Raw genomic sequence first — 27936 nt, 5'->3', positions numbered from 1 at the left:
TGGACAAACCAGGACCGGCACTAGTAGGAGGGGTCATGGATGACATAATGCTAAATACTACTTTAATGACTTGATAAAACTGTAAAACTCATTAAGCGTTAGCTAACAAAGACATTTTCTGGTCTTGTTAGTGTAACTTAATAACCAACTACAGTGACACTATTAGGAAACTAGGAAAGTACTAGGAGAGCGCAGACCTCCGCCAAGGCAGATCAGTCCCCCCCCCGATCACCACCAAAATGTAATAATTTGTTCCTTGTGCCAGTATCAACATTTCCTGAAAATTTCATGAAAATCTATCTATAACTTTTTCAGTTATGTTACTAACTAACCAACAAACAAACAAACCCTGACAAAAACATAACCTCCATGGCGAAGGTAAAAATGTGTTTGTTAAATAAACATCTCACCTGTCAATCAAAGCTTGACATGGCAGATTGGACCTGAGATCTTACCAACAGAGCAATAATATAAAGACAGTCACTTGTTTATTACTTACTTAGTTATTAGGGGACATAAATAAAACAAATGAGACCAGAAAGAAAATTACTGACTTGGACTTCTGTTATAATAAGGGGTCAATAGGAGCCAGAGTTTTTGGAGCAAATCCCATTGGCTGTCAGCGTTCTTATTACTTAAAACTACTTAACTCAATACTTGTGTATTTGCTTCAGTTTGGAGCCCAAAGTCTTGAGGCTGAACTGAGAATTTGACCAAGAATTAGAATTCACAGTCTGTGGATCTTAATTAATTGATTGTTAATTTTCTTGCACAGTGACTTCACTCAGAATGTAGAGCCTTTCATTGAAGTATTTCATTCATTATATGCTCCTGCATTCAGTTTGAAACCCTCAAGGATATGTTTCAGGGCAGCACTAGTAAACTAGACACAATAAACAGAAATACAGGAAAAATAGCTTTTACTACTGTTTTTTTTTTTTTAACTTCAAATGAATGCTCTTAGATAAATCCAGCTTGTATTAAACTGCACCAACAGAAGATGGTGTTATTCTATTATCTGAATGAAACTTTAACTCCACCCTATGTTAAGGTCCTACTTCAGGTCAGAGAGCCCAATAGTCCTGAAGTATTGTTTTGTTTGAATTACTCTGTTAAATGATCATCTGAGGCATTGGTCATGATGATGGTTCAACATCACTGTGAACTATCACCATGGGTAATATCTAATTCTGTCAGAAACACACTCGCATACATGAAAAATATAAATTCTGAACTTAAGCAGACTCACCAAATGCAGACACCAGAGCACAGAAATGGCACTGGTAAAAGTCATTTCTAGCATCTGATAATGAACTCATTTTAATACTTGTCCTTCTTGACCTTATTACAGCATTTTATACAGTTGGTCATAACATTTTAGTATAGATATTAGAGTGCAGATTTACTTGTGGATCCTAGAATTTCTCAAACTTGACTGAGAGGGACTCCGGTTTAGTTGTTTTACACCTGTAATGAACTGAAATTGTATTTAAGGTAAGTATAAAAGAAACCCCAATTAAACAGGAATTTGCTCTATCATGTAGACGTAAAAATTTTCTGTCCAGACAGCATCCACAGACTCATTTCACATTTTTGAGAAAGAAATAAATACATTCTGTAGCACTAAAGGGCAGCGTTCTGATTTATGTTTGAGTCAAAAATGACATTTAAAGACAGATGGACTGTTACAACCTCAGAAAAAAGATATGACTCTGCCACTGGAGTTTGAGTTGACTTAACATCACTCGTATTTTGTCAATATACGCCCATTGTATTTATCATTTGAATTCTTCAGGAAAAAAAAACAAAAAAAAACACAAACTCATGAACCATAGTTTCCACAGTAATATGTAAAAAATACATAAACTAAGACAAAGGAAAATGTGCACAGGAAACATTAAGGGACTGTCCTCACAGGGGTTAGCCTGAAAAACACACTTTATACCATTTCATTTTTGGTGCTTTCTCTCTCTCATCTCTATTCTTCTCTGCCATTTTGTTGTTTTCACCTTTATCTGGGTGTCTGTTCCCTCTCCTAATCTGATTTTAACGCTTCTTGGAAAATAAATATCATCCCTGACATTTCTCTGTGCCTGGCTGTCAGCTTTTTAAGGGGGGTAAAAGCTGCCTGAGCCTGGGCTCGGTACTCGTCCCTCTTCTCCTTGTAATTGCTTCATTAGAACCTCTGCAGTGGCTCTGGGAGATTTAATAAGAGCTGTGTGGATGCTCTCAGACTCATGCATCTGGGCTGCTAGGATATTGCTGCGGAATTTCTAATAACCAGACTTCCAGTGAAGACACAAAGTCAAAGGACATCAAACTAAGTACACTCCTGGACCCATTCAGTCTACCACAAGACACAAACTTAGTGTTCCCAAGCCTTTTGTGCTACATCCCCAGGAGCTACTCGTCTTTGTGGTCGTGAGGCAATAGACTGTGAAGTGGATTGAGTTTCTTGTGGTCCACTTTTTTGAGAGATGAGTTTCAGTGAGATACAGGACAGGTTATGTAATTGGCTGGTGAAGAAGTGCAGAGAACCGTAAAGCTTTACCCCCAAATGTTTTTAACCTACTCCCTATTCCTCCAATGTTGTCCAACATCGGTGAAACCTAAGACAGAATCGCTTGGTTTGATGCTATTTTTCTGTGAGGAAAAGAAACGTCATCTTACCAAACGATAGCTGATATTAGTCATCAAGGCCAATATTGGTTGATACTGTGTCAATAGTTTCTGTGATATAAAATTACATATTCCGTCATAGTGCCCACACCTTACTCAAATTGCCAGTGTTTAGCCTAAACACAAGAATGAGAGCTTGTACCATATAGTGTCTAGAGTAGGAAATTTACTATAAATAGAAAACAGCATGGGGGAAGGGAAAGGCTGATGCGTTCAAACGGACTCAGAAGATGACCAGAGGAATGTGTGTACAGTGTGTTTTGCCTGAATGTGTGCATTGGTTATTTGCATGAGTGAACTGATGTAAAAGACAGCATTTTAGTTTGGATATGATCCCTGTGTGTGTGTGCGTGCGTGTGTGTGTGTGTTATAAGCACATTTTAGCCTCCATTCATATGTGTGTTTGAGATTCTGCTCAAAGCTAACGTCCGTTCATACTTGCTCGTATGTGCGGGTGCATGCATCACACTCACGTGATGACCAATGAGGTGGAGAACAGCAGCGTTCCCAGCAGGCCACGTCGACAGTCTGCATTCTTCCTCTGGCGTTGATGCATCTCGCCGCCGCAGTTGTCACAGCAGCGGCACATGCAGAAGAAGAGGCCGATTATGGGCATCAGAACCGCAAACAGCAGGCCCAACACCGCACATACTAGGAAACCTATCTCGTAGTAGATGGCCTGTGGTCAGTTGGCGACGAATGAGAAGAACGGAAAGGGAAAAATTAGATGCATATTATTTCGCAGAAACATGGAGGACATGGTGGTTAAAGCAGTGAATAGGAGACCATTTGTAGAAAAGAAAAATAGGGATATGAAATCACAGCAGGGGATAAATGGAGTGGGGGTTGTTTGAGGAAAAATTGCAGAACTGGAGTTGAGGAGTGAGGAAGAGAATAAAGGATAGATTAATAAAGCGCACAGTAGTGGAAGGGAGAGAGAGGATAACACATCTAAAAATATCCTGTAGGATCCCACCTCTAGAAATTCTCTCGTCTTTGTGGATAAACAATATATAGATTGTGTTTTACTACTCATTGCGTGGGAGTCTTTGCCTTCTCATCCAAATCTCAATCCCACAACCAGTCCAGTAATCGACTTGTAAACTACAATGAAATACAGTAACTGCCAAGACGCTTCACTTTTGGTGGGATGACAATATAGTAACACATACGACTCTGTAAGGAGGAACTTTGCTGAAAACTCAACCCTGAATGTGGTTTTTTCCTTAAACTCCAATATGCACTGAGAGGATAGCAGCACATGAAAGATGATGGGAAATGCTCAAAGGAGTTACAGACATGTACCACTATGGTGCCGTTTTCCCACTTTAATGAAGGGGAAAGACAGCATTTCTGATGAAAAACCTGCTTCAGTTGGAATGGACTACAAGGCAGTTAGTGCACTACAGAGAACTTCCACCAAGAGAAGCCTTTAAACCTGTTTTAATCATTAAACCCTGCTTTTCCTTGAACCAGGCAACAAATCAGCTCATGCTGGGAGATAATTACACCTGTTTCACTGCACTTGAACTTTTTTAATAAATCCATTACAGAAAATGTAAAAAGCATAAGGAACATTACTCCATTCATTCCAATTTATTTTCATCATGAAATAAGGAAATTATCTCTCAACTGTGGCAGATTTACATCTGTTCAAGATAGGATCTTAATGGCATGTTTTTGCTCTATACAGCTGCAATGAATAATTGTCTCTATTAATCATCAACAATTTGGTAAATGACAAATTGGTGTGAGAAATTAAAAGATAAATATTTAAAAAGTTCTTATCCTAGCCTCGTAAAATTGAATATTTTCTTTTGTTTTTCACTCTTCCATGCTGTGGACCAAATAAAAGGACAAAAACACAAACACTATCAGCATTTTCCATCCATTTTCTGCCAAGCAAGAGTAAGTTGCAGCTTTATTCAGGCTTAAATACAGGATTTTTATGATCTCGTGAAACAAAATATATACTCAACTTTTCAAATCAGCCTTCCGTTTCTAAATTAGGAAAAGTATACTAAAGAATGTTGACAGTATGTAAAATGTCACAATATTTAGCAGATAAAATTCAATAAAAGCAATAAGAACTCAAACTACAGCCTTCACAATGACCATAAAGTTGTTTACAAGGGGAAAAAAGTCATAGATCTCCAAAACTTTTATTCATTCATAACACAGCTGCTGTATTAGAACTTATTGATGTTAGTTGCAGTATATATGTAGTTTTTTACCTGAAGAACTTTAAGTTGCTGGGATCTTAGATTATATTTTTAATAGAGGGCATGAGTTACAAATAAACAGTTGTTAAAGATCAGAATCGGAATGAGAAATCTATGATGACTCGGGTAGATTAAAATGTTATAATTCTGACACTGCACACAGAAATGCTGACTGTTCTTTACTTAACCATAAAGTCACTGCTTATACATCTTCATCGTACTTTGTAAACTACACTTGTCCCCTCTCACTGGATGTTAAAGTATGAAATCTACACCTAATCACAAAGCCTCAACATTCCTTGATTTTGACTGAATATTAGGAATATTCAAGGTGACTCAACATGGTTTCTTACAAGGTTCCAAAGATTTATTAAGAAGGTGAATATGCTGCTGTTGGCAGGTTTTCAATGGTGCATCTACTTCCTCTTTTCATGTACGACAGCACACTGCTCCCATTTAATCTACCCCTATCTAAACCACACTCAGCACAGGCTTTGGAAATTGGCAAAATTGAATAGGGGATTGGTAATTCCCACACCGTATGTAACTTGTCACAATGATGTTCAATAGCTTCTCGTTATGAAAGGATCAAAGCGGAGCTGCTATCACCGCTGCTGAATGGACGAGTGCTCAGTCGACTGGCTGAGACTGATTCTCTCTAATCTTAATCACCCTCATAAGTCAATGACCCTGTCTTCTCCAGGGACCTGAGGCTTTTTCTTTTGAACGTGCGGGGTAAAAAGAATGGCCTCTGTGTCAGGAGTGAATATTGTTCTTTCAGAAAACTTTGTGTAAACTCAGACTGCTTCCTTGGGCTCCATGCTGTTTTGAGCCCAAAGCTTAGAATGAAGAAAAACACAGTCACACCATTTCTGACCTCAAGGAACCGAAATATGGATTATTTTAGGCTCAGTGGAAACAAAGCAAAAACAGAAGGACCTGGGGAGATTTGAAGATAAGATAAGAGTTGCAAACGAAGAGACAGGGTGCATGTGTGGGTGTAATATGTGTGTCCCTTGTAATAGAAAAACACCAATGTCAGCCCAGTTGTTGAGGACATTTTGCAAATCAGAACGCTTGCATTGTCATTGTGCTTCTGGGCTCTGCTTGTTATTGGGTGAATCTTCACAAAAAAAGGTCAAAAATGTTTTGTTTTTTTTCACCACCACTCTTTAAGAGCCTGCAGCTGTGACTATTTTTAGACTATAGTTTGTCTTGGCAAGTCCCCAGAAGAAAAAGGTGACCTTCCAATAAGAAAAACTAGATGAAGAGGTGGCAGCATGTCTTAGTGGCTACAGCGGATAATTCTGAATCAAGGCAATAGGCCTTCTGAAATGTCCTCAAGCAAGATCATGTTATTTTTGCTGCTCATTCACACTCACTCAAGATACATGTCTGCTATATGAACTAATACAATAATGTTATAACCCTTCTTTCTGATTCATCTCTGTGTTTAGATCCTGTTGCTTGGCATTAACCTGATTGGATGCAACTGCCTTTCACTGCAGGATAAATAAACCGTAAGTACATTTTCATTGATATCTATATAGTGTTTTTTTAACAGTGTAAGTAGAGAATTCCAATCATGCAGCTTCACAACTATCATCGGACCTTTCACCACAGCTGCGTTGTTTAGACACACTGTGTTCGCCTTTAATTTCAACTGAGATTGCCGCAGAACATTTCACTGATTAGCTCAGCATCAACATGAGCACACCCTGCAATTAGAATCACCTACTGCAGTTTGGGTTAAAGCGTTAATGTACATTGTCTTGTGTTCTTGTCCTGTCACAGACGATGACCACAATACTTTCACCACTGGTTTAATACAGTGTCACAACATTTGAAGTAATATCAGAATGAAATTATAATGTATGTAATGATAGTAGGCATTTTTTCATTGAAACATGTTGCAAAAAAGACTCGGTTGGGGATCTTGGTAAAAAAAAGCAATTGGTCGAGATTGTAACACTATTTAATAAGGTATTAATTAGTGCTGTAAAATCATGTTGGTCTTACTCATTTCGACATCTGATTTGAAGTATTTCACATGTATTTCCCTCTCTGTAGTGGCTGAGGTATGTCCATTATTGAGTGTCAGTATTTCTTAATTAACTACATTCCTCTGGCTGTCAGCTCTTCTATTGAGCATCTGGATTTGTAGCATCCACCCAGGCACCATTTTTGAAATTCACCCAAGTAAAGTGAAGCTCTCTGCTAGAATTTGAAATAAAGGATGAGTACATGACACCATTGTCATACACAGATATATATAGCCGATAGCTTCTAATGCTGAAGTGCTGCTGTATGACAGTGACATGATGGATGGTCCCCTGATAAACTGACTGGTCTGACTGTAAAGGACCGAGCTGAATTATTTCTATAAAGTAAAAAAGACTTATTTTTTATTTTCAACTCGTAGCAGAATCTTTTTGTACTGTTTTTCTTTTTTTTTTTTTTTCAATTTTCTTACTAGTTAATTACATTTACATAAGTGCACATAAGCTGATATTTATTTTAAATGGTTTTATTAAGCCGCTTTTACACAGAGATCCCAAAAACAAGTTGAGATGGTGATCCCACCTTTTTGCCACCATTGACTGATTTCCACAGCCAAGTCAAAGGAGTAACAGAGGTGAGACAGGCTGGACTTTTACACAGCGGACCTACGTTCCGGAATCAAAGGGGTGGTGACGCAGCAGAGTGTATAGTGTGACATATAACTTGCACGTTGGAAATACCCCGAGCATAGCGGTGTTGAACGAACAGGGATGAACAGAGTGCAGCAGTGTTTATTTTAGCAGTGCAGATTTTAAGTTTAATTCAAACTCAAACCAAGCTTCTTACAGCAGGATGATGTTTGCGTTGATATGTTTGTTTACTGTATATGACCCGCACTCATTTTTAAATCCCCCCAGCACGGGGGTCACATATGCAATATGTCATCAAAACGTCACACCTTGGTTGCGGAATGAGAGGTGTTCCTTTTACATGGCGTTCCAAAATCATGATTCCACCTTTATCATGGCTCTGTTACTACATCCAGAGGTGTTACAGAGGCGTGACAGAGGTGGGACCAAATGATCCACCATTTCATTTACGCACGTTGTTTCGGAATAAAAGTGAAATATTCCCGGGAGAGAAGTGCTGTGTAAAAGGGGCTTTGGTTTGACACAGCTGTTCCTTTTTTTGGTATATATATGAAATATTCCTTTTGTGAATCATCTGTTTCGATGGTCTTGATGGTTTTATTCAATATCTGTATTTGCAAGGTAATGGATGCTCTATAACAGCACTGTTTGAATGTAAACATACAGATGTGTTATTCCACATTTATACTGTAATTTTACATTTACATAGGTCTTAGAAGATTCAGTCAGTCCTTGAATAATCACATAAAATTGATTCATTGATGAATCATCCCTAGTATCTATTTACAGAACCTCTACTGCAGTCGAGGAGGAGGGGGGTTGTGCATGGAGGTTTTGTTTTGGTGATTTCTTGATCAGCGTTTGAAGCTCTGCAGAGACATACCACATGCTGTGTACCAGTGGTCCATGTCAGTGTGCAGCTTTTTAGTTGTAGAAAGAGTTCTGCCAACATCAGCACACAAAAGATTAAGTGTGTGTTTGTGTGTTCATCCTTACTGTGGTTTAGGATATCTGAGTAAATACTGCTGAGGAGGAATCTCCACGGCTGACCCGCTGCCATGGAGCTTTGACAGTGGTTTAATATGTTCTTTATGAACACTAATGTTTACTTGCTGCTATAGTTTTACTCAGTGTCACTACTTTTATCTAACATTACCAGAATCTCATGACCTGTTATAATAGTCTGGAGATGATATACAGCACTGTAAATTCAGTGATTAGATAGTTTGTAAAACCACCACATATAAAGACTGACTTCTTATTACATTTTGGATGATACACTTCTGTAGCAACCAATTACATAATAATGGCCAATAGCATAATATCTGCCAAGAATGTAATAATTTTGGCAGTTTTAAATGTAATAAAGCCAATAATTAAAAAAAAAAAAGTTTGAGCCAATGATGTAATAACCTTTTGCCAATAATTTATTAACTTATCTATATTTTCAAAAAATGCTTTTAATGCTAGTAATAACCAGTCAATAACATAATAACTTATTACATTATCGGCAAAATGTTACAAAGTTATTTGCTCAAAAACATTAGGACATTATTGCCATCTTAATGCATTACTGACTTTATTACAATTAAAATTGGCTAAATTATTATGTTATTGACAGGCATTATGTTATTATTTTCTTCATACTCCACAAATCTTTTTTTTTTTTTTTTTTCAGTGATTCCTTTTGACCTAGGTGTGTAAACGTTCAACTAAACATGTAGTTTCCACACTTCTAACTTCCTGACCATAAACTGAAACTCTGCCTCGGTGATCAGTCAGTGCTACCTCTACTCTAAGAAGCTGAGTTATAAATGAAGTCCGGTCCAGTTAACTTGTTGGGTAGGATGGGTGGGTTTAGGTCATAGGGCTGTACAATAACTTTACTCACTAAGTGATCAGAAGGATGAGTAGAAATGCACCGTTAACAATTTTCTAGAGTTATTCTGATTTTGAGTTCTTTTCAGCAGTCTGACCCTGTTTTGTATGCACCAACAGCTTTTAAATATTTGTTTAATTGAAAATTCAACATTCAGTACTGAATAAAATGGTGACCACTAAATAACCTTTGGTGTTCACTCCAATACAGGACCTTCTCTGACTCAAAAGAAAAAAAAATTAAAACACAAAATAAAGTGCTCCATCTTTCCATGCAAATGAAATCCAACTGAAAATCATTTGCAGTTTATCCAACTTCATCTGAAATGTTACTGCTACATCAATATTGTAGCAGAAAAGCAATTACTCACTTTAGAAGCCTGGCACCACTACCTCAGAGATGAAGTGATGTTCATTTGTCCATTTTAATATTGAATTGTTCTTTTTCCACAATGTGAAAGTGCATATTGTTGTGTGTATGACGTGAACTGTCATCCAGCTCATGCATATTCATTAAACTGGCACACAATCAATTTCTGACACTCCTGGACCAGTCACTTGTCATGGCCGATCAAGATAAAAACTGTCTGACTCAAGTTACTGGAAAATTGAACGGTGCATCTCTGACAATGAAAGAAAGACAGAAACAGCATAAGGGATTTGGTTATAATATTGCAGCTTTAGTGACTGAAGCAGCTGAGCTTCCATGAAACAGGGGAGGGGTTGGACTGGACGTCCAGAGTGCAGACTTTACCTGAAGGGTCAGCACTATGTTCTCTGGCTGAAGGAGGCCAGACCAGAGCAGATCAGATGAAGAGGGCATGCAGAAGACAAAGGCAACGCAGCATCAAAGAAAGAGCAAAGCCACAAATAAAACCATGGATGAATAAATAACAGAAAAAGAAATTGAAAAATACAATATGGGCATGCTCATCCACATAGCTGCATATTGTAACACTGCACACAGATAGCAGACTTAAATAATGAACGAAAAACACAGAGAAATAAAACTTTTTTTTATATCTCCGGGTGGGTCAAGGGCAGATGTTCTGTATCAAAATTCACAGGTGGTGCCAAAAGCAATTAACAGTTACAGATAGCCTTGAATTAGCTTCTGCAAACTATCATCAATGTGATTTGTGAAAGTCACTGACTTACAGAGTATGTCAGAAGTTCAGAGTATATCAGAAAGTGGTGTTTCTGTATCAGAATGTAATGTAAAGGAATAAGTACAACGAAATAAACATCTGACACATATAGGTTACCTTTTGATATTCAGTCTGAATGGCTCCGAACTTGTCCTTTGCTAGATTGACAATAAGATCTGCAACAACACAGAAGAAACAGAAACAGCATGAAGAGATCTGAAGAGTTGTATACTTTCATTAGACTTAGATATGCAAATCATGTCCTTTACCCTCACCCTAGTACAATATAACAATATACAGTTTATAAATCCCTACTTAGAGACAACAGGACAGAAAACCACTTGTGCCTGTCGTGAAAATGTAAAGTTTGAGTGTTAGGGTATCCTTGAACAATGGAGCTGAGCAAGACAAAGCCTATTTGGATCAGGAATCCAGACAACATCCCAGATGAGGAATACAATCAAATAACCACATCATCAAACATATTACCTTTATGGACATAGATTAAATATTACATTGTATTCAGACTATACAGTAATGAAAAAAAAAATTTGAACAGCCTTAAAATTTTACATAATCTCAAATATTATCATGAAATATTTGTGGAAAAATCTTTTTTGTGTTTCAAAAGGTGTAACTGCATCAGACAGACACAAACAAACAAATGATTGTGTTTGTTAACAAGAAAAACTAACAAATCTAAGTTCTTGACAGTTTCATCATGTCATGCCCTGGATGTGTTTCTTTTTCTGCTTAAACATTCAGTTTTTAGTTCAATGGAACAGAGCAAGTGCAGAAGGGAACATGTGGGTTTGGAGAATGGAATAACACTTTTGGCAGAGTTCAGTGACTTAAGAGTGATTTTTGATGTGAAATATCACAAATGCACGAGATGAACAAAAACTTTTTTCTATCATTGTAGCCTACAACAAAATGACCATATGACTGTTCTAACTCCGGAGGTCAAATCTCATCAAATTCAGACTGAGGATGAAAGAAATAAATTGGTGTTGCTCTAGATAAACACACATGCTCATAAAGAATGACTGACATTTTTCCAGGATAGTGTAGGGGAACCTTTTTACAAAAATGGAGAACATAGTTAATGGGGAAAAAGTGTTGCCGGGCTAAAGCAGAGAGTTGACATCTTTGACAGTGCGTCAGGAAATCCAGAGCCATTTTCTGACACTGCAGTGTCCCCTTCATCCCCATTTCTTCCCTCTGGGTTCATACTAGGGCAAGTCTGACAGGGTGAGGAACTTGTGTTTTATTTATTTCATGCTAGGATGTTGCTGGTGCTGCTGACATTCTGGATCTCAATTATTAACTCGCAGTTAAACTGCACTGCAAACAAGTGGTGTGAAAGTGACATTTTGTTATGGACAGTTTCCTATGGTCATCAAACTTAGCAGTTGAATTACATTTTTTAAAAATAAAATTGGTAATCATTTTTGAGCCTCATTTAAAGGGGTCATATTTGCTAAACCCACTTTTATTAGTCTTTGGTACATGTATTTGTGTATTTGGACCCTAATAATTAAGAAAGTTTGAATTTGAACCCTCCAGGTGCTGCAAAGCTACCTTTACATTCATTTTGGCAAAAATCGAGTAGATTTCTGCAACCCATTTCAGTTCCTTCTTAATTTGTTACGTTTATAACTCGTTATGTCACGACATTTCGACATATAAGGTCAAGACTTCCAACATTTCTCCGAGTACGCCATAATTGTTTGTCAGCAACAGCGGTTGTAGTCCATAGTGAAAATATGTCCAAACTTCGAGCCGATTACCTAAAATGTTCAGTTGTTGGTTGTATTAATGAACACAAGTGGATGAATGGGACAGAGCAGCACAGTCAACAACCTGGAGGGGGTGGGGCATGAAGTGGTTCATGTGCATTTAAAGGGCCAGCGCTCAAAACAACCGTTCTCATGTCATTACTCAGAAATAGGGTTGAAGATGGACCTGTGGAGTTGAATTAACGAAGAATTCAGACCCAAGTATAGCATTTATATAGCAAGTATAGTTTATGTAGACCACAGGGAAATGTTTTAAAATGCATAATTCCAATTAAAAAAGCGAAATATCACTCCTTTAAACCCTGAAGGCATTTGGCAAAAACTGTGCAAACATTTGAATTCATGTTTTCATTGTAATAGGAAGTTCTAATATTGTTAAATTATTACTAAGCAGTGTTTTAAAGCTGCAGAAGCTGAAATCAAGGGGGAAAAAACAACAGAAAACAACAGAAAATTGGAAAATACACACTCTCATTTTGTAGTTTTGTCCTCTCACAGCTGTCAGTTGCATATTTAACACCCCTATCTGGATGAAAAACCTGTAATCATAATACAGGGTGCTCACGCAGGTCTTGAAAGTCTTAATAAAGTATGGAAAAAAGGTTTCTCAGTCAAATTGTAGAGTAAGCTCAAATGCACATAAGCTTGTAAGATAAGAAATACATGAGGAAAGCACATACAACTTGATATGATTTCACTAACCGGTCGGTACTGGAATGACTAGCGAAACTTGTTTTTGTGATATCCATGCACTTTTGTGATTTTAATATGTTTTGAAAATATTTCTGTCAGTGAAACATAATTTACTGCGAATTATGCATTCATTCAATCATACATTTATGAGAATGAAGTTTTCTATTGCACACAATAGGTGCAGTCTCAGCCAAAAAAGTAGGCACACAAGTATAAACGTAAATGAAGTCAAGGTCTGGGGAAAAAATAGCAGTTTTGAAAAAGTCTGGAATTTTTATTTGGATAAAGAGTAAACACCCTGTAATGATAATAAGTTTGTGTCATTTGATAAGTTTTGTACAACCCAAAAAGTCCACTGAAGTAGAATGGTTGTTTCCTCTCTGGCCAGGAAATTATGAAGTTTTTGTCACGGCAGGTTTAAATGACGCAGTAAAACATTAATGAAGTGTATCTATTGATGTTACGACACTATGTCTTGGGTGTGTTTATATTTGGGCCTTCATCCCAGTTTTGACAGGCCTCATTATGTTAGCCGGAATACTCTGAAAAGAAACAGGGATACTATGACATGTATGCGTCTTATGTCAGTTTCCAACCACTGACAACTTCCCCCGAATGACGTAACAGAAACAAATACTATAACAGCGACACAAGTATCTCATTTCTGAAATTATGATGAAAGTGAGTTAGTAATGGCATGATTTCAGTTCAGTGCTTTTCATCAAAAAATTAAATGTACTTGGTAGTTAACGTGGGAAAAAGTTTTGAAATGAAGACCTATTGAAGTCCTCAATAAACAGGTCACAGGACACCAGTTTCCCATCACATAGAAGTGGCTCTGATCCAGTCAGTACCTTGAATTTGGTCACCGTTTACTGGCCTCTATAGAAGACAGCGGTGTTGGGTTACAGTTACAGACTAGATTAAACTGTCAGGCGGCTTCACAAACACCACACAGTAATCAATATATTGGAAGGTATTTATGCAGAATTAGTACAGTATGAATAACCAGGTTTGGATTCTGGTTCACTTGGAAGCACGATTACTTGCTGATAGAGGTTTGTATAAAGAATTGATTTGACATTTTATATTCATTGTTTATAGTTTATCTCTTTATTGTTTTATCTTTCTTATTTTATTATAGTTTGCTGTGAATCTGCACTTAATTCTTCCCCATTATGGTTATTATTTATTCATATCCACTCATTCATATCCATTCGTCCCATGTGTGACATATATAATTAACTACAATTTTAGATTTTCATATTTATTGCTTATTCTTACCTCTCTTATGTTACCATTTGTTAGCTATGAGTGCATGTCATTGTACTTTGTACTGGTTTGCTCCTGCAAAATGCTAATTGTGGGGCAATGAAGGCAGTATCTTAACTTACTGTATACTGTTTAGTCCACTTTTGGTCAGTATATTAAATGAACTTGATTAATAGAGATTTTGCTTTCTGAAATTTTTGAAAAAATGCAGAATTGAGGTTATTCTCCTAGTTTTAGGAAGGAGCATTTCAGAATCACGTTTTGTCTTCAGAGATCCTCACAAGAACCAAGCAGTTCAGAACATGGGTGGATGGTTCGGTCTTCAGTTCATGTATCCAGCAAACAACTAAATAAATCATAAATCATCCATTTAAAAAAATCCAGATGTAATGTTTTGGCACATATTGCTCAACCCTTCCTGAAACTCTTCAGCTGTTGCCGCTGTTTTTACAGTAGTCTTTTGGTCATTTAGAGCTGGGCAGTATATTAAATGGACTTGATTAATTAAGATTTTACTTTCTGAAATTTTTGAAAAAAATTGAAAGTTGAGGTTATTCATCTTGAGAATTCTTTTGCGCAACAAAATTTTGCCTCTTGTCATGTATTAATGGTGAATGTGTTCATTGAGTCGAATATGGAATAGTTTTAGGAAGGAGCATTTTGGAATCATGTTTTGTCTTCAGGGATCCTCACGAGGACCAAGCAGTCCAGAACATGGATGGATGGTTCTGTCTTCAGTTCATGTATCCAGAAAACATCTAAATAAATCATAAATCATCCATTTAAAAGATCCAGATGTAATGTTTTGGCACATATTGCTCAGCCCTACTTAAGACTCTTCAGCTGTTGCCACTGTTTTTACAGTAGTTTATTTATCTTTGATCAGACAGCACATCTGAAACAAATGAATTTCAGACCAGTCTACATTATTAAACGGTATATGTTGCTGTTCTGTTTCACTTCTACACCTGGAGCGGCACTGACTGTGACTCATCGCATAATGATGACAGAGAAGGCAAGTCTTCTCAGAGGCAGTAGCTTTCTGAAAATAAGTTGCAGAAAACACAGGGGCTTTTCCACCTCCTGCATTGCAGTGTTTCTTTTTTCTGAGGAAATATATCCTACGGAAGAGGCGTTGACAACAGTTGTTTAATTTATTACAAAACAGACGTGTGATCGTTACCTTTTCTACAAAGCATGAAATTTTCATTAATAGAAGGATGCTCCAGGCTTATATTTCACCCAGTTTATCCGACTGTTTAGAAAGAGATGCACTCATGTCTAGAAAACTCCTCTTATTGCCTGGAGGTAAGCATTATTCAGATTTATTAATTGATTATTTGACTGAAAACACAATCTGACAGTCTGATGCCCCACACTTGTGTACTTCCATGTTTGATCTTTCTGAAACAGACACAGGCTTGAGCCGAAACCGGGGTGACTTAATGTGCCTTGCTCAGAGGCTGTTGACAGTAGATTAAAGAAAACAGCAGATATTCTTGTACGCTTGCCAGTGTTTTTCCAGCAAATATGACACCTAGTTTAACGGTAGAACTTCCAAGTATTTTTCCTGCTTCTAGGTTAGATCCTCCAAGCCACAATGACTGTCAGCACTTCCTATTGTGTGTTTTAGGAAGAGGTGTAAAATGATCTGGAGTTGAGGAGAAAAATAAAAAGCACACAGAATAGAACCCAGATATCATGTTTTATATGTTCTAGCGACCTGTTGTGCCGGTATCAAAGGAAGTCCTCAGCTTGTGGTGGTGATGTGTTTCAACTCCTTTTGTCCTCACAGGGTAGAAACTGTATGGTGGTAAATAATAGATCTATTTAACTGTAACAAGTTTTCAGGCATCCCATTACTTACAGTAAATCCAGAAAAATGATGAAAGAGGTCTGTAGTTAAGCACTGAAGTCTCATAATGACTGAGATTCATGCAGACAAATCTACATCTGCAATTATGAAATTATGTAAAGGATTTGTGTAAAAAAAACCTGTTTACAATTTATGTTGTATTTAAAGCATATTAGAATGTATCTCATACTTTTTAGTTAAACAAACTACTGCCAAAAGATCCATCTCTGTGCATGTGCAGTTAATTTGTTTTGGTTAATATGCTTTGGAAGAAATGTATTTGCTGCCTCTATTACATTCAAGGGCTTTTTGTTTCAACACAGGGATGACTGTGCACATTATCTTGTTTAGACTGCCAGCCCTCATTCATTCATTTGCATTTACAGATTGAATTCTGATTATTTCCAAAGCAGATCCAAACCACATTTGGCAGTGGCTTGAAATGTAATTTATTTCAGTAGGATTTCTACAGATGTGTCTCAGTATGGACGCTAAAATTGGATTCCAGAGTCTCTTTCACAGCACATCAACAATACCTTTAGTTACAAGTCACTTTGAATTAACAATGATCATATTAAAACATCAGTTGTTAAAATTCAGTGATATACACTCGCGGAAAAAATTATTAGATCACCCTTGTTTTCTTCAATTTCTTGTTCATTTTAATGCGTGGTACAACTAAAGGTACATTTGTTTGGACGAATATAATGATAACAAAAATAGCTCATAAGAGTTTAATTTAAGAGCTGATATCTATCCATTTTCCATGGTTTTCTTGATAATAAGCAAAATCACTTCAGTTCTTACCTCAATATCTATGGCATTGTACTGCCAAAAACAGTGCTTTTAGGCATTCCATGTTTTCTTTTCTGTCTGTTTTAGTCACATGATACACACAGGAGTTAGTACTTGATTGCATACCCATTGTTTTTGATGACTTTTGATGGCCTAATAATTTTTTTCGTGACTGTATATGGACCTTTCTATGTACTTAAGGGACCTTTTGAGATAATAAATTGAGATTGAAAGAACTGAAAAGAAATAAAACTTGTCATTGTCAAACATGTGACAAAAGGCTTCATTTGTCTGCAGACTTATTCGACTCTTTTCCCTAGTTTAGGTTTGTGTCTTGTCACCTTTTACCTATATAATTTGTCTGTTGACACAGTGTGATTGGCTGAAGGATAAAGTGATTTACCTTGATTTCGCATCATTTACAGTTACTGACATCTAATGTTTGCATGTTACCACAGCAACTATGAAGATAAGCTAGTAATATCAGACACATAAAACCCATCTGATCACTTGCAAGTAACAATTGTAAAAATGCGATTTGAGAAACAAATCTGATTTGCCTACAGTCTGGACCAGGGCATGGAGAGCAGGTCAGAGGACTGAGTGTACAGTGGTCATGACTGCAGTCTGCATGTTATCTTTCAGGTCAAATGTTTTCCATAATAAAGACCTTTGTTCAATGTTGTGGACAAATCCTGGCTGTTTAGCTGATTGTAAATATAACTTTGGTGACGACTGATTGATTCATGTTGAGTCTGTTCCAGTTGTGTGACAGTCAGGAGATGAAGTCATATAACATATGTGGTGTTACTCATCTGCCTCGTCATTCCCTCTGACTAATGTCACCTTCATTTTAAGCCTGTTTGATAATAATAACTCAACGTGGGATCATTGGCATAATCCTCATGAGAAAAAGAAATAATGAAAAAAACAAAACTGTGTGAAAATAGAAATCCCTCTTTGATTACATCATTTTATTCTTCTCTCTGTCCATATTGCAGCAAAGTAAACACATTACTGTTTTGCAGAGTTCATGTCATTGTAAAATTTTAGTGGTTGCCTAGCAACATAACTGTAATCACTTGTCCGGTACTGTATGTTGTCTCTGTAACTCAGTCTTTTTTGCTGTCAAGAAAAAAAAAAAAGGCTGTGTGTGTTGAATAATCTTTGTTAGTCCCAATTCCACAAAAAAAACCCCACAGATTGCAGGAAGCACCTTATACAGTTACATTAATATTCATGTATTGTCAGTAGAATAAAACATACATTATATTAGCTCATGCAAATTAGTGTTACACGAATAAAATGGAACTAAGACACGGTAGACTGATTCAGTATAAGGAAACAGAAAGATGCTAAAACTAATTAAACTGTGTGTCATAATAAATGAATAACAGAACAATTATTAGACTGTTTTTGTTGTCACTTCACGACAGAGACTAAAAATATCAACAGGTTCCACTTTATGGTTTGATTTTTTAACAGTATTAGAAGATGCTATTCTCACTCTGAAAGATATTTCACAACTAAAATCTTAATGAAAAAAATTAATAATGAATATATTTACCACCAGTGTGGATAGTGAGCCAAAAGGGAACCATAAAGAATAAAAAGTGAACACTGAAGGATGTAGAAATCTGTGTAAGAGGAACCAGAAAAGGAAGGACAGAGGAAGATCAAAGACAGAGGGATAAGTGTGGTGAAAGACCGAATAGGAGAGAGGGCTGGAATGAATCCAACCTCTGTTTCCAGTGAGAGGCGACTAATCCCTGTTCATAAATGAAAGCAATGTTAACCCTCTCCTCTCTGCCCTTTCTGTTGGCACGAGTGAATGTAAAGTACACAGGATATTTGTCACAGTGGTGCAGCCTTTGACCTTTACAAACTAACTATCTTATCATGTTGATAATCTCCCAGTTTCATCACTCTCCTGTAAACTTTTTCAGCAAAGTGCATACAAAGTAGTGAAAATGTTAATGTAAATGTATGAGAGATGTAAATGTAAAACCCAAGCCAGCATCAGCCACTTTCTAGCTCTGAACCACACAATCTGAGAGGTTTTACAGCAGATTTCATGAAGCTTTTCAGGGAGTTTAAGATAAAGCAGAACCTTGCAAAATGAATTTTTCATCAGTTCTACTAGAAGGCAATTCGTCCATCCAGAGGACTCCAGCAGGTCTCTATCTTCTGCTGCACAACAGTAGAATAACAGAGGAAAAAGAGAACTGCATTTATAACAGTGGTACCATTTATGATGTAATTACAGTAGCATATTTTTCAGTTGTAAACCAGGGTTTTTAAATACAACATTCACCTTCATTAAAAATTAATTTAAAAAAAAAGAGTATTCAGCCCATACTGTATGCTGTGAATAATTGGTTTTGCTGCTGTCCACCATAGGCATTCAATCATAGTAGAAGCTTTTTGACATGCACAAAGTGGTTCACCTGCTGTGAAGCATCTAATGAACCAGAAATACTGTATAACACAACAAAAAGAACATTTGTTCCCAGTGGATTTTGGCTTCATTCATCTTTTCATTCACTTGTTTGAACAAATTTCAAGCTTTTTGACCATCAAGGTGTTCAATACTTTAAAGCTGCAGGAGCTAAAATCAAGTAGAAAACACCAGAATTTACACACCTTTCTTCTGCAGTTCTCTGGTTCTAAATCAAAACAATAAATACAAATATACTGTTGGTGAGTTGATTGTGTTTCATGCCACTATGGAAAAATGAAGCCACCTATAGACTAGAATCTTCCAGTCAATAATTACAGATCACTTATTACCTTAAAAATTGCCTTAAAACACCTCAGAACAGCTAATCATCCTGTCGTACGGTGGATTTGCTACAGCCAGAGAACATATCCAAGACTTAAGTGCATAACCTTTTTTTTTTTTCTTTTGTCAGACAACCTGAATTACAATATGTGGAAATGGAATTATGGTAATTTCCCCCAGTGATGCCAAAAACCTAAGCACTGAAGGTTGTGTCAGCCACAAACCACCTCCATGTTCCTCTCCCACATTGAAACTCATTACTCATTACAATTGCATATTTTTTCCTATTGAAAGAAATAGCAAATTGATTCACCCCCCTCTAACTGACTAAAAATTCCTCCTGATTGGACCAGTCTCTTCTCATTGAGAGTGTTACACGAGGCATCTTTGTACAGATTAGACTATTATTGAGTTTTCAGTGGAATATTATGGTACACTTACACTTGTGCCTAGAGAAAGACCTGCTAAAGGGCACGTTATAACTCGACAGTGAAAAATTAGTCAAAGCACAGGTAAGGCTTTTCATATAAATTGTACTTTCTAGATAGTGGTTAATCTTTAAAACCTTGAACAACTGACCTGAAAATATACTTTAAACCACCTACATATGAGTATAACCCTTTTAAGGCTGCCATTATAACAGGCCGCCTAGGTGTCTTCATTTTTTCTTTGCAATAAAAGTGTCTTTTTTGCCAATTTTTTTGCACCTTTGTTTTCAGGAGGAACTTAGCTTTCAATATCTGGTCATTAATTATCATTATTATAAATAACAAATGCCTAAAACAGTGTGTTTTAGTAAAAAAGAAAAAAACAAAACAAAACAGTGTGATAATAACTGTGTCAGTGCCGGATACTGTTTCCCCCTTTGAAACAAATTAATCCTGTAATCCTGTATACTGTCGCATGAACTCCTTTATACTCAATACTTAACCTGCATTTCCTATTTTCAAGGATATGTGAGGTTTTTCAACCCCTGTAGCATTTTTTTCTGCCTGATAGTTGCTCACTGTGCATGATGGGAACAGGGATCTTTCTGTTATGAGAATCTAAAACCACAATATCCTTTCTGTGAAACAAAGCTGAGATGACTGACCTTTGTGAAAGCTCCTTTGAGGCTCAAAACCTGTCAGCAACTCGGATATATTGAGTTCTGTTAAAAAGGCAACATATTTTTGTGTGGAGATCTTTAACATATAGATATGTCACATACAGCTCCAGTTGATTAAAAAAAATGTGAAAATGAGGCGAAACATAAGCAAATAATATTTAACACTAGTTAGAATAGATTGGAAAGAGTGGTGGTAAAATGTAGTTGTATACGTAAAATGTGTCTTTTTCTTTGTATGTAACATTCATTCAGGTATCGCTCTTGATTTACCCGTTTGCTAGTATATTTGCAGAGTGCAGTATCATATAGTACTACCTGCAAAGTGATGGTTTATTGTAATGTTTTGTCACTATTGATACGAAGCCAGTATTGGTAGCCAGTTGAAAATGTAAATACAGTATCCAATACAGTAACGGGTAGTTTTTTACTCATCAAATGTACAGTTATAATAGGTTAAATGTGCATGAACATAGTCTTCTTGCTTTCTTATAGACAAATATTTTAATAATAATGCTGAGTTTTTACGTTTTGTTATCAGCAGTCATGAGTAAACATCGAAGAGAAAGATTTAGGAGACAGGGAGGAAATTGCAGACACACTATTACACTACTGTCTGAGAGTTAATGTAGCTGGTGTCCGAACTGACGCATTTACATCCTCACTCATTTTAGATTGCTCTGCATTAGAGCAAAAGACAAAGCACAAGGTATAGAAGCACAAGACATAAGAGGAAGGAGTCCTGATGGGGGAAAAAATACCTGAAAAAAGCAGCAGAGTCAGTAAAGATGGAGAAAGGTATTGAGAGAATAACCCAGGAGGAGTGGGAGGATGGATGAATAGATAAGTAGATGGCAGACAAACTGATAAACAGATGCTTCGGTAGACTTTCAGTGGAAATAAGCATAGAGATTTTTTACAGTGCAATATTTCTAACGCGCAGAACTGATACAGACAGAATAGAAAAAAAAAGTCCAATCAACTTGCTCCCAAAGCCACCAGCCGAATCAACAAAACTCTAATATTCTCCCTGCTAAGCCCCAACTGTCGCCTGTGTCAACACCCGTTGCTAACAGGCTTATTAAATAAAAAAATAAATAAATGTAGAAGCCTGGCCACAAGATACATTTCCACATCACAAAACTTCATTGAGCTCTGCTTCGCTTGTACGCCACACGGTGCAACAAAGGCAACAGCCGGTTGGGATTTTTCCTGAACAGAGGGACGCTGCTGCCAACATGGATTCTCCCTCACAGAGTTATCTGAGGACAAACATTAGACCTCCACGTTAAGAATTAAATTTAGCAGCAGTTGTAAAACCAATGAACATGGGGAACTCTCCTTGCCCTTTCCTTCATTTTCATAGGATTATTGGACTTAAGCTTTGGGTAGAATTCTAATTATTACTTTATCTCTTAGTTGATTATCAGAAAATGAATCCACAGCTGTATTACTAATAATTTGTCCAGGTCCACCTTCTTTTGAGTGTGTCTTTTGTTTAATATAATATGTTGCGGGACACTCATCCTAAAGCTGACTCAGTAATTTGATATCTTCTGCTAATAGATTTCTTCATGATAATTTATGTCACTGACATACACCACTCTTGGGCATTTTTTCAAATTTCACCCTATATCACAAACATCGGGTAGGTTTGTCTTTAAAGGTCCCATATTATGCAAATCTCACTTTGTGAAAGTTTTCTTATAGTAGTGTGTGTTGCAGTAGCCTCATTATGAGGTTCGAATTTGAAAACTGTTTCCTTCCTGCCTTGCTACACCACATTTTGTAAAAATGCCTGCTCAAACGGCCGAGTTTGAGTTGGGTCCGCTTATGACGACATAAGCGGATTTAACTCCTCCCCCTGACTGTGCCCCCACCCTGCATGAAAAGGTAAGCCCCACCCTGGCAAAGTACCTCTTGGACAACAAACATGGCGAAGGCGAGACACGCAAGTTGTGGTGTTGGCTGCACACACCAACACGATAGTTTATTTTTGCTCCCCACTTCCGAGCCCCTCCGAAAAAAGTGGCTGGATTATATCTTTGATGGTCATGTACCAAACAACATTCCCAAACGCTTGTATGTGTGTGCCCAGCATTTCACGGACGAGTGTTTTTTTTTAACATGGGCCCATACAGCTCCGGCTTAGCACAAAGACTCCGAATCAAGAAGGATGCAGTACCAACGCTTCATGACCCAAGTACAAGTATGGGAGATGTAAGTTCTTATCATTTTTTTGTATCTTTACTGCATAACCCTACATTACAGATAAGCTGGTGGTTGTTGATGTGTACGTCTAACGTTAGCATGGCAGCTAACATAGCTCGGTTACTGCTGCTAACGTTTGCGTCCCCGTTAACATGCAAGAGCAGATAATATCAAGAGACATTCAACATAACTACTTTGAACACGGGCCTTTTGTGGTTGGCATCAGTAGAGTTAGCATCAAGCTTGTTAGTAGCTGCCTGCATTAGTGGCGGCAGGCGTCTTTCCGTGTCAGGTCCACGAACCCGACACAACACCGCCGTTTTCCGTTGGGGCTCAGTCACGCCTCAAGGCAAAGAAAGCCAGTGTTTGGAAAGACGTTCTGTCTGAGACGTGTATTGTAGACGAGAGAGGGACATTTCAGACAGGTGACTTGTGCATTCAGAACAGATAAGACTCATTAGCGTGTAGTACCGCTAGCGTAAGCCGCGTCCTGTCCCAGAGAGGGGAGGGGGAGTGGGCGTGGACAGATGCGTTCATTTGCATACCTGGAAGCAGGCCCAGAAACAGCCTGTTCTGAGGAGGGCTGGTGAGAGTGACTTTTTCGACCGCTGAAACTCCGAACAAAGGATGATTTTGGGGCAAACAAACTTAAATACTATGTTTTTGGGCTTCTGAGACCTATATGACGTGACTGAAAAATAGCATAATATGGGACCTTTAAGAAAGACATACACTGTGAATGTTTGCGACGGCAAAGCCAGTGCACATAAATGAATGTAATTTTCAAGAACCACTCATGCATAAGTGACTTTCATATTCTCTAAATGCTCCTTATTTTAGTGAGAACAAATTTCACCCAATATGTTTTAATAGCATCATATATTTTATCCAGTACAGTTTCTGACAGCTTTGGCAGGTGTCATTGTACTGAAGGCTGTGATCAGGCACTTTTCCCAAGGTATAGTCGTGAATATCGAGTAACAGAAAAGGAGCTAAAAGCATGCAACCAGCATCACTTCATTTCTGTTGCTATGCAACAAAACTTATCAGTATTTTTAGATAATGGCTTTGGCACTTTTCTGTTTACTGGGATGTTTTTATTAGGAAGTTCAAAGTGAAGCCAGAGGAGAAGGAGTGATAGATAGAGAGAGGACAATGTGACAAAGGTTATGGGCCTGATTTATACCCACAGTGTTGCTTCTACACTAAATAATTCAAGCTCAGCTACTTGTAAGGGTGTGCTGTTGTACCAAAAGAGCATACCACAATGTTTCCTTGGCTGTGTGATAGACATTTACCTGCCAGTGTAGCAGATGGCCCTAAAAGATTTACCCGCCAAATAATAAATCTAACCACTTGTGGTGTTTTGTTCGTGTTTTAGGCTATATAATTAATGAAATATATCTACTGAGATCTATCCATAACAAGTATAAATATCTGAAGGTATCATCTTATCAACTTTATGATGATCCCATTTCAAGATTGTTAGTGTGCTCTAAGTCTTACTCATTTAACATTATCCAAGTGTGTATTTGGCAGCTTAGTCTTTCACTGGGCATCACTGATCTGATAATACAGTGTCTGTCAAAAGGTTGGAAACACTCATTCATCGAGGATTGGCCTGCAGTCACTTCATCTGAATCCTGTTGATTTATTTTATCTGGAATGAACTGAATAGGAAGTTCAAAAAGAAACCCAGCTACCCAAACACACCTTTGGCAGGTTTTACAGGAGGCATGGAGAAGTATTTCAACTGAATGTTTGGAGAAACTAACTGTCCAGATGCCAAGAGTTTATTAAAACTGTTATAGCTCCCAAGGGAGGCTTTTTGATGAAAATAAAGTTAAACTAGAAAAACCAGATCTTCATAACCTTAAATCACCTAGTTTGTTGCACATAAACAAGGGAACATGAATGTTTCTCTCAGTAACAATAAAAGATTGTTTCCAAACTATTGGCAGGTAGTAAGTGTATCTGTGTATCTTTTGCCATGATGGAAAATATGAGCTTCAACAGGTATGATCCGCACTGAACTTTAATAAGAGCCAGAGCATCTCCGCATCTGCTCTATCGATTTTTACCTTGTTTTTCTTACTATTGTGAGTCCTGTAACTGCTTAGTTGTTGTCTCACTCAATGTAACAATATGTTAACTCAGCTTTATGTGTTCACGGTCAGTGTGTACCATAGATTTATTTATCCTTTAGTGAATCCATAGCTACATAAAATCCAGTTCTGGTAAATAGCTTTCAGTAAATGTTAGCACAGAAGTGACTTGACATTTAACTGAAATGTCTCTAATAGAGGAGAACAAGTGTGTGTGTGTGTGTGTGTGTGTGTGTGTGTGTGTGCGTTTTCTTGGAGGCTGACTTCCCATGAGCTTGGAGTAAAAAACACCTCTGCAGAAGGTAAACACTGTTACCATAGAACCTGTAACTATGGAGAGGGAATCAGGCTTAACTTTACACAACCAAAATACAGACAGAGGAAACAAGCAAACAAAGCTAAAGGGTAGAAACATGTATTCTAAGACTAATGCTCAGCAATGTTCCCAACTGTTAACTGCTTATGTGTTTTACACTAATAAAAAAAGCTATTGATGCATGTGGAAGCCTTAAACCAAGATGTTTGCAGGTCCTTAAAGCTTTTTAAAATGTCTTAAATTCACTTTCATTTGTATTAGAACTAAGAAGTTTCTTAATTGTTTTAAATCTGAATTTTTGATATTTTAATCACCACAAGAAACCAGGAAACAAGCTTAATGTATCTTTTTTTAAATTTATTTTTGTGAAACTGGGTCAAAATCTATGTATAAATTCACTTTACTGATCTTACAAGTCTCTAAGCCTACAATTTAATGTAATATTATTTTTTACCTTTATATTTGCAAAATGTAACTGAACTCACTCTAATAATTTTTTTCTTCAATGCATCTGCACATGGAACTGTGTGTATATGGAGTAGTGTATTAGATTGCAACTTACAGTGACTACAAATCATATTCACCCCCTTGAATCTTAAGCACATGTGCATTTATGAAGTGAAGACTTTTAATTCTTAGATAAATTGAATGATGATCAATATAATTTGGGTTTTGTACAAAGAAATAACAAAATATGTCAAAGAGAGAGTATTATTTTAAAGTAATGTATGTCTCTGCGTGTAATGTATGTGTACCTAAAATACTAATGTATGTAAAATATGTGAAATAAGTGATGGTATAAATATTGACAGTCTTGAAGTGACTGACCTACTTCATCAGAGGCCCGGCCCACTGCTGCTGGTAGAGCCACAATTAGTGAAGTCAAGATCACCTGAGTGCAGGGAATGTGTCTCAAGTGACTGCGGCGTGAAGACATCTGTGTCTGGAAGGTGTCAGGGGATGAAAATGAAAAAAGAAAACTTATCCGCTGGAGATGGAAGGAATAAGGCACATGTGTAAATCTGTCTAAAGCAGAAAACTGAATGACTAAGAAGACCTGTGATGGAACCTGTGAAGGAGTTGAAAGCTTCAACAGTTGAGATGGAACTGAGGGACTGTACAGACACCAGTCAAAGGTTTAGGGGAGAGTCACAAAGAGGAAACCACTACTGAAGAAACCCCTGTTAGTTGACCCAAAGGCATGTATCACACTCCAAGGTTCTCTAGTCCATTGAGACCGAAATGGAGTTTTTTGGACTTTAGACTAGAGGCAGTGGCTGACACCACACACTGCACATCATCACAAACACACCTTCCCCACTTTGAATTGTAGTAGTAGTGCATTGTGCTTTGGGGACGTTTCTCAACCCTTACAGACTCGTGAATGTAGAGGGTAGAATGAATGCAGCAAAATATATGGAAAGTCTGGAGGATAATCTGATTCAGGCTGCAAGAGAACTACGACTTAGGAGAAGATTTATTTTGCAGCAAGAAAATGACCTGACTCATACAGCGCAAAAGCTGCAGAGAAATGGATTAAAGACAGAAAGTTAAATGTTCTGGAGTGGTCAAGTCAAAACTCTGAATTCCTCCAACAGAGAACTTGTGGCTGGACTTTGCAGTTTTGCCAAGATGAATAGAGTAAAATTGCAGTGTCCAGATGTGATTTTGGCTAAAGATATAGCGAGTAAATAAAGGGATGAGTATTATGTTGTGTCATATGCAGTAGTGGATTTTTTTTTTTTTTTTTCGAACATTGTTAAAATTTTACACAATCTCAAATATTATCATGAAATAATTGTGGAAAAATCTTTTGCATTTCAAAAGGTGTGGCTGCATCAGACAGACACAAACAAACAAATGCAAATAATATATATTTTTTTGGTTTATTGTTAACAAGAAAAAATAAGAAAACTAAATTCTTGACAGTTTGAACATGTTTTGTCCTTGATGTGTTTCATTACCTTGCTGAAACATCCAGTTTTGACCTCAACAGAACAGAGCACATGCAGAGGAGCATGTGGGTTTGGAGAATGGAACAATACTTTATCTCAATGACTGAAGAGTGATTCATAATGCAATTCATCACAAATGCATGGAGAGTCCAAAAACTTTTTTCCACCACTGTATTTTTATTTTTAATTGACCTTGTAGAAATGTGTCTTCACTTTGACATTAAAGAGGATATTTTGTAAATTCTTATCGAAAAAGCCACATTAAATTGACCAAGATTCCATTATAGAAAGCAATAGAAGGGAGAAACATCCCTGGGGGTGAATACTTTTTATAGTCACTCTGTCTTTATACACTGTTTAACTGCAAAGCTTGCATTAAAAAAAAAAAAAAAAGATTTGTCTAGTCAGCCTTGAATTTGGTTGAAAATAGGTCTCATGAAGCATTGTATTTAATTGTCTGATATCCTTCC

General features: G+C 37.2%; 1 protein-coding gene across 13 annotated transcripts in view; it reads right to left on the bottom strand.

Moving 5' to 3' along the window:
* The window catches only part of prom1a (prominin 1a), a 98597-nt gene that overhangs the window by 45981 nt on the left and 24680 nt on the right, over positions 1–27936 (bottom strand). For 10 of the 13 annotated variants that reach the window (XR_003936411.1, XR_003936409.1, XR_003936410.1 and 7 more), the window contains exons 2-4: positions 10696–10754; positions 10185–10211; positions 3153–3358 (exon numbers count right to left, since the gene is read on the bottom strand). Coding sequence is in view for 4 of the 13 variants with exons in the window: in XM_030145296.1 (XP_030001156.1) it covers positions 3153–3358; positions 10185–10211; positions 10696–10754 (292 nt within the window). In the remaining 9 variants the exon portion in view is untranslated. The remainder of the gene's footprint in view (positions 1–3152; positions 3359–10184; positions 10212–10695; positions 10755–27936) is intronic. The other 3 variants (XR_003936413.1, XR_003936415.1, XR_003936417.1) reach the window with 1 other exon arrangement.

This window comes from Sphaeramia orbicularis, chromosome 10 (assembly GCF_902148855.1).
Source record: "Sphaeramia orbicularis chromosome 10, fSphaOr1.1, whole genome shotgun sequence".
NCBI lineage: Eukaryota > Metazoa > Chordata > Actinopteri > Kurtiformes > Apogonidae > Sphaeramia > Sphaeramia orbicularis.
The sequence above is the reverse complement of the archived record's forward strand: the minus strand, read 5'-3'. Positions and strand labels throughout refer to the sequence as shown.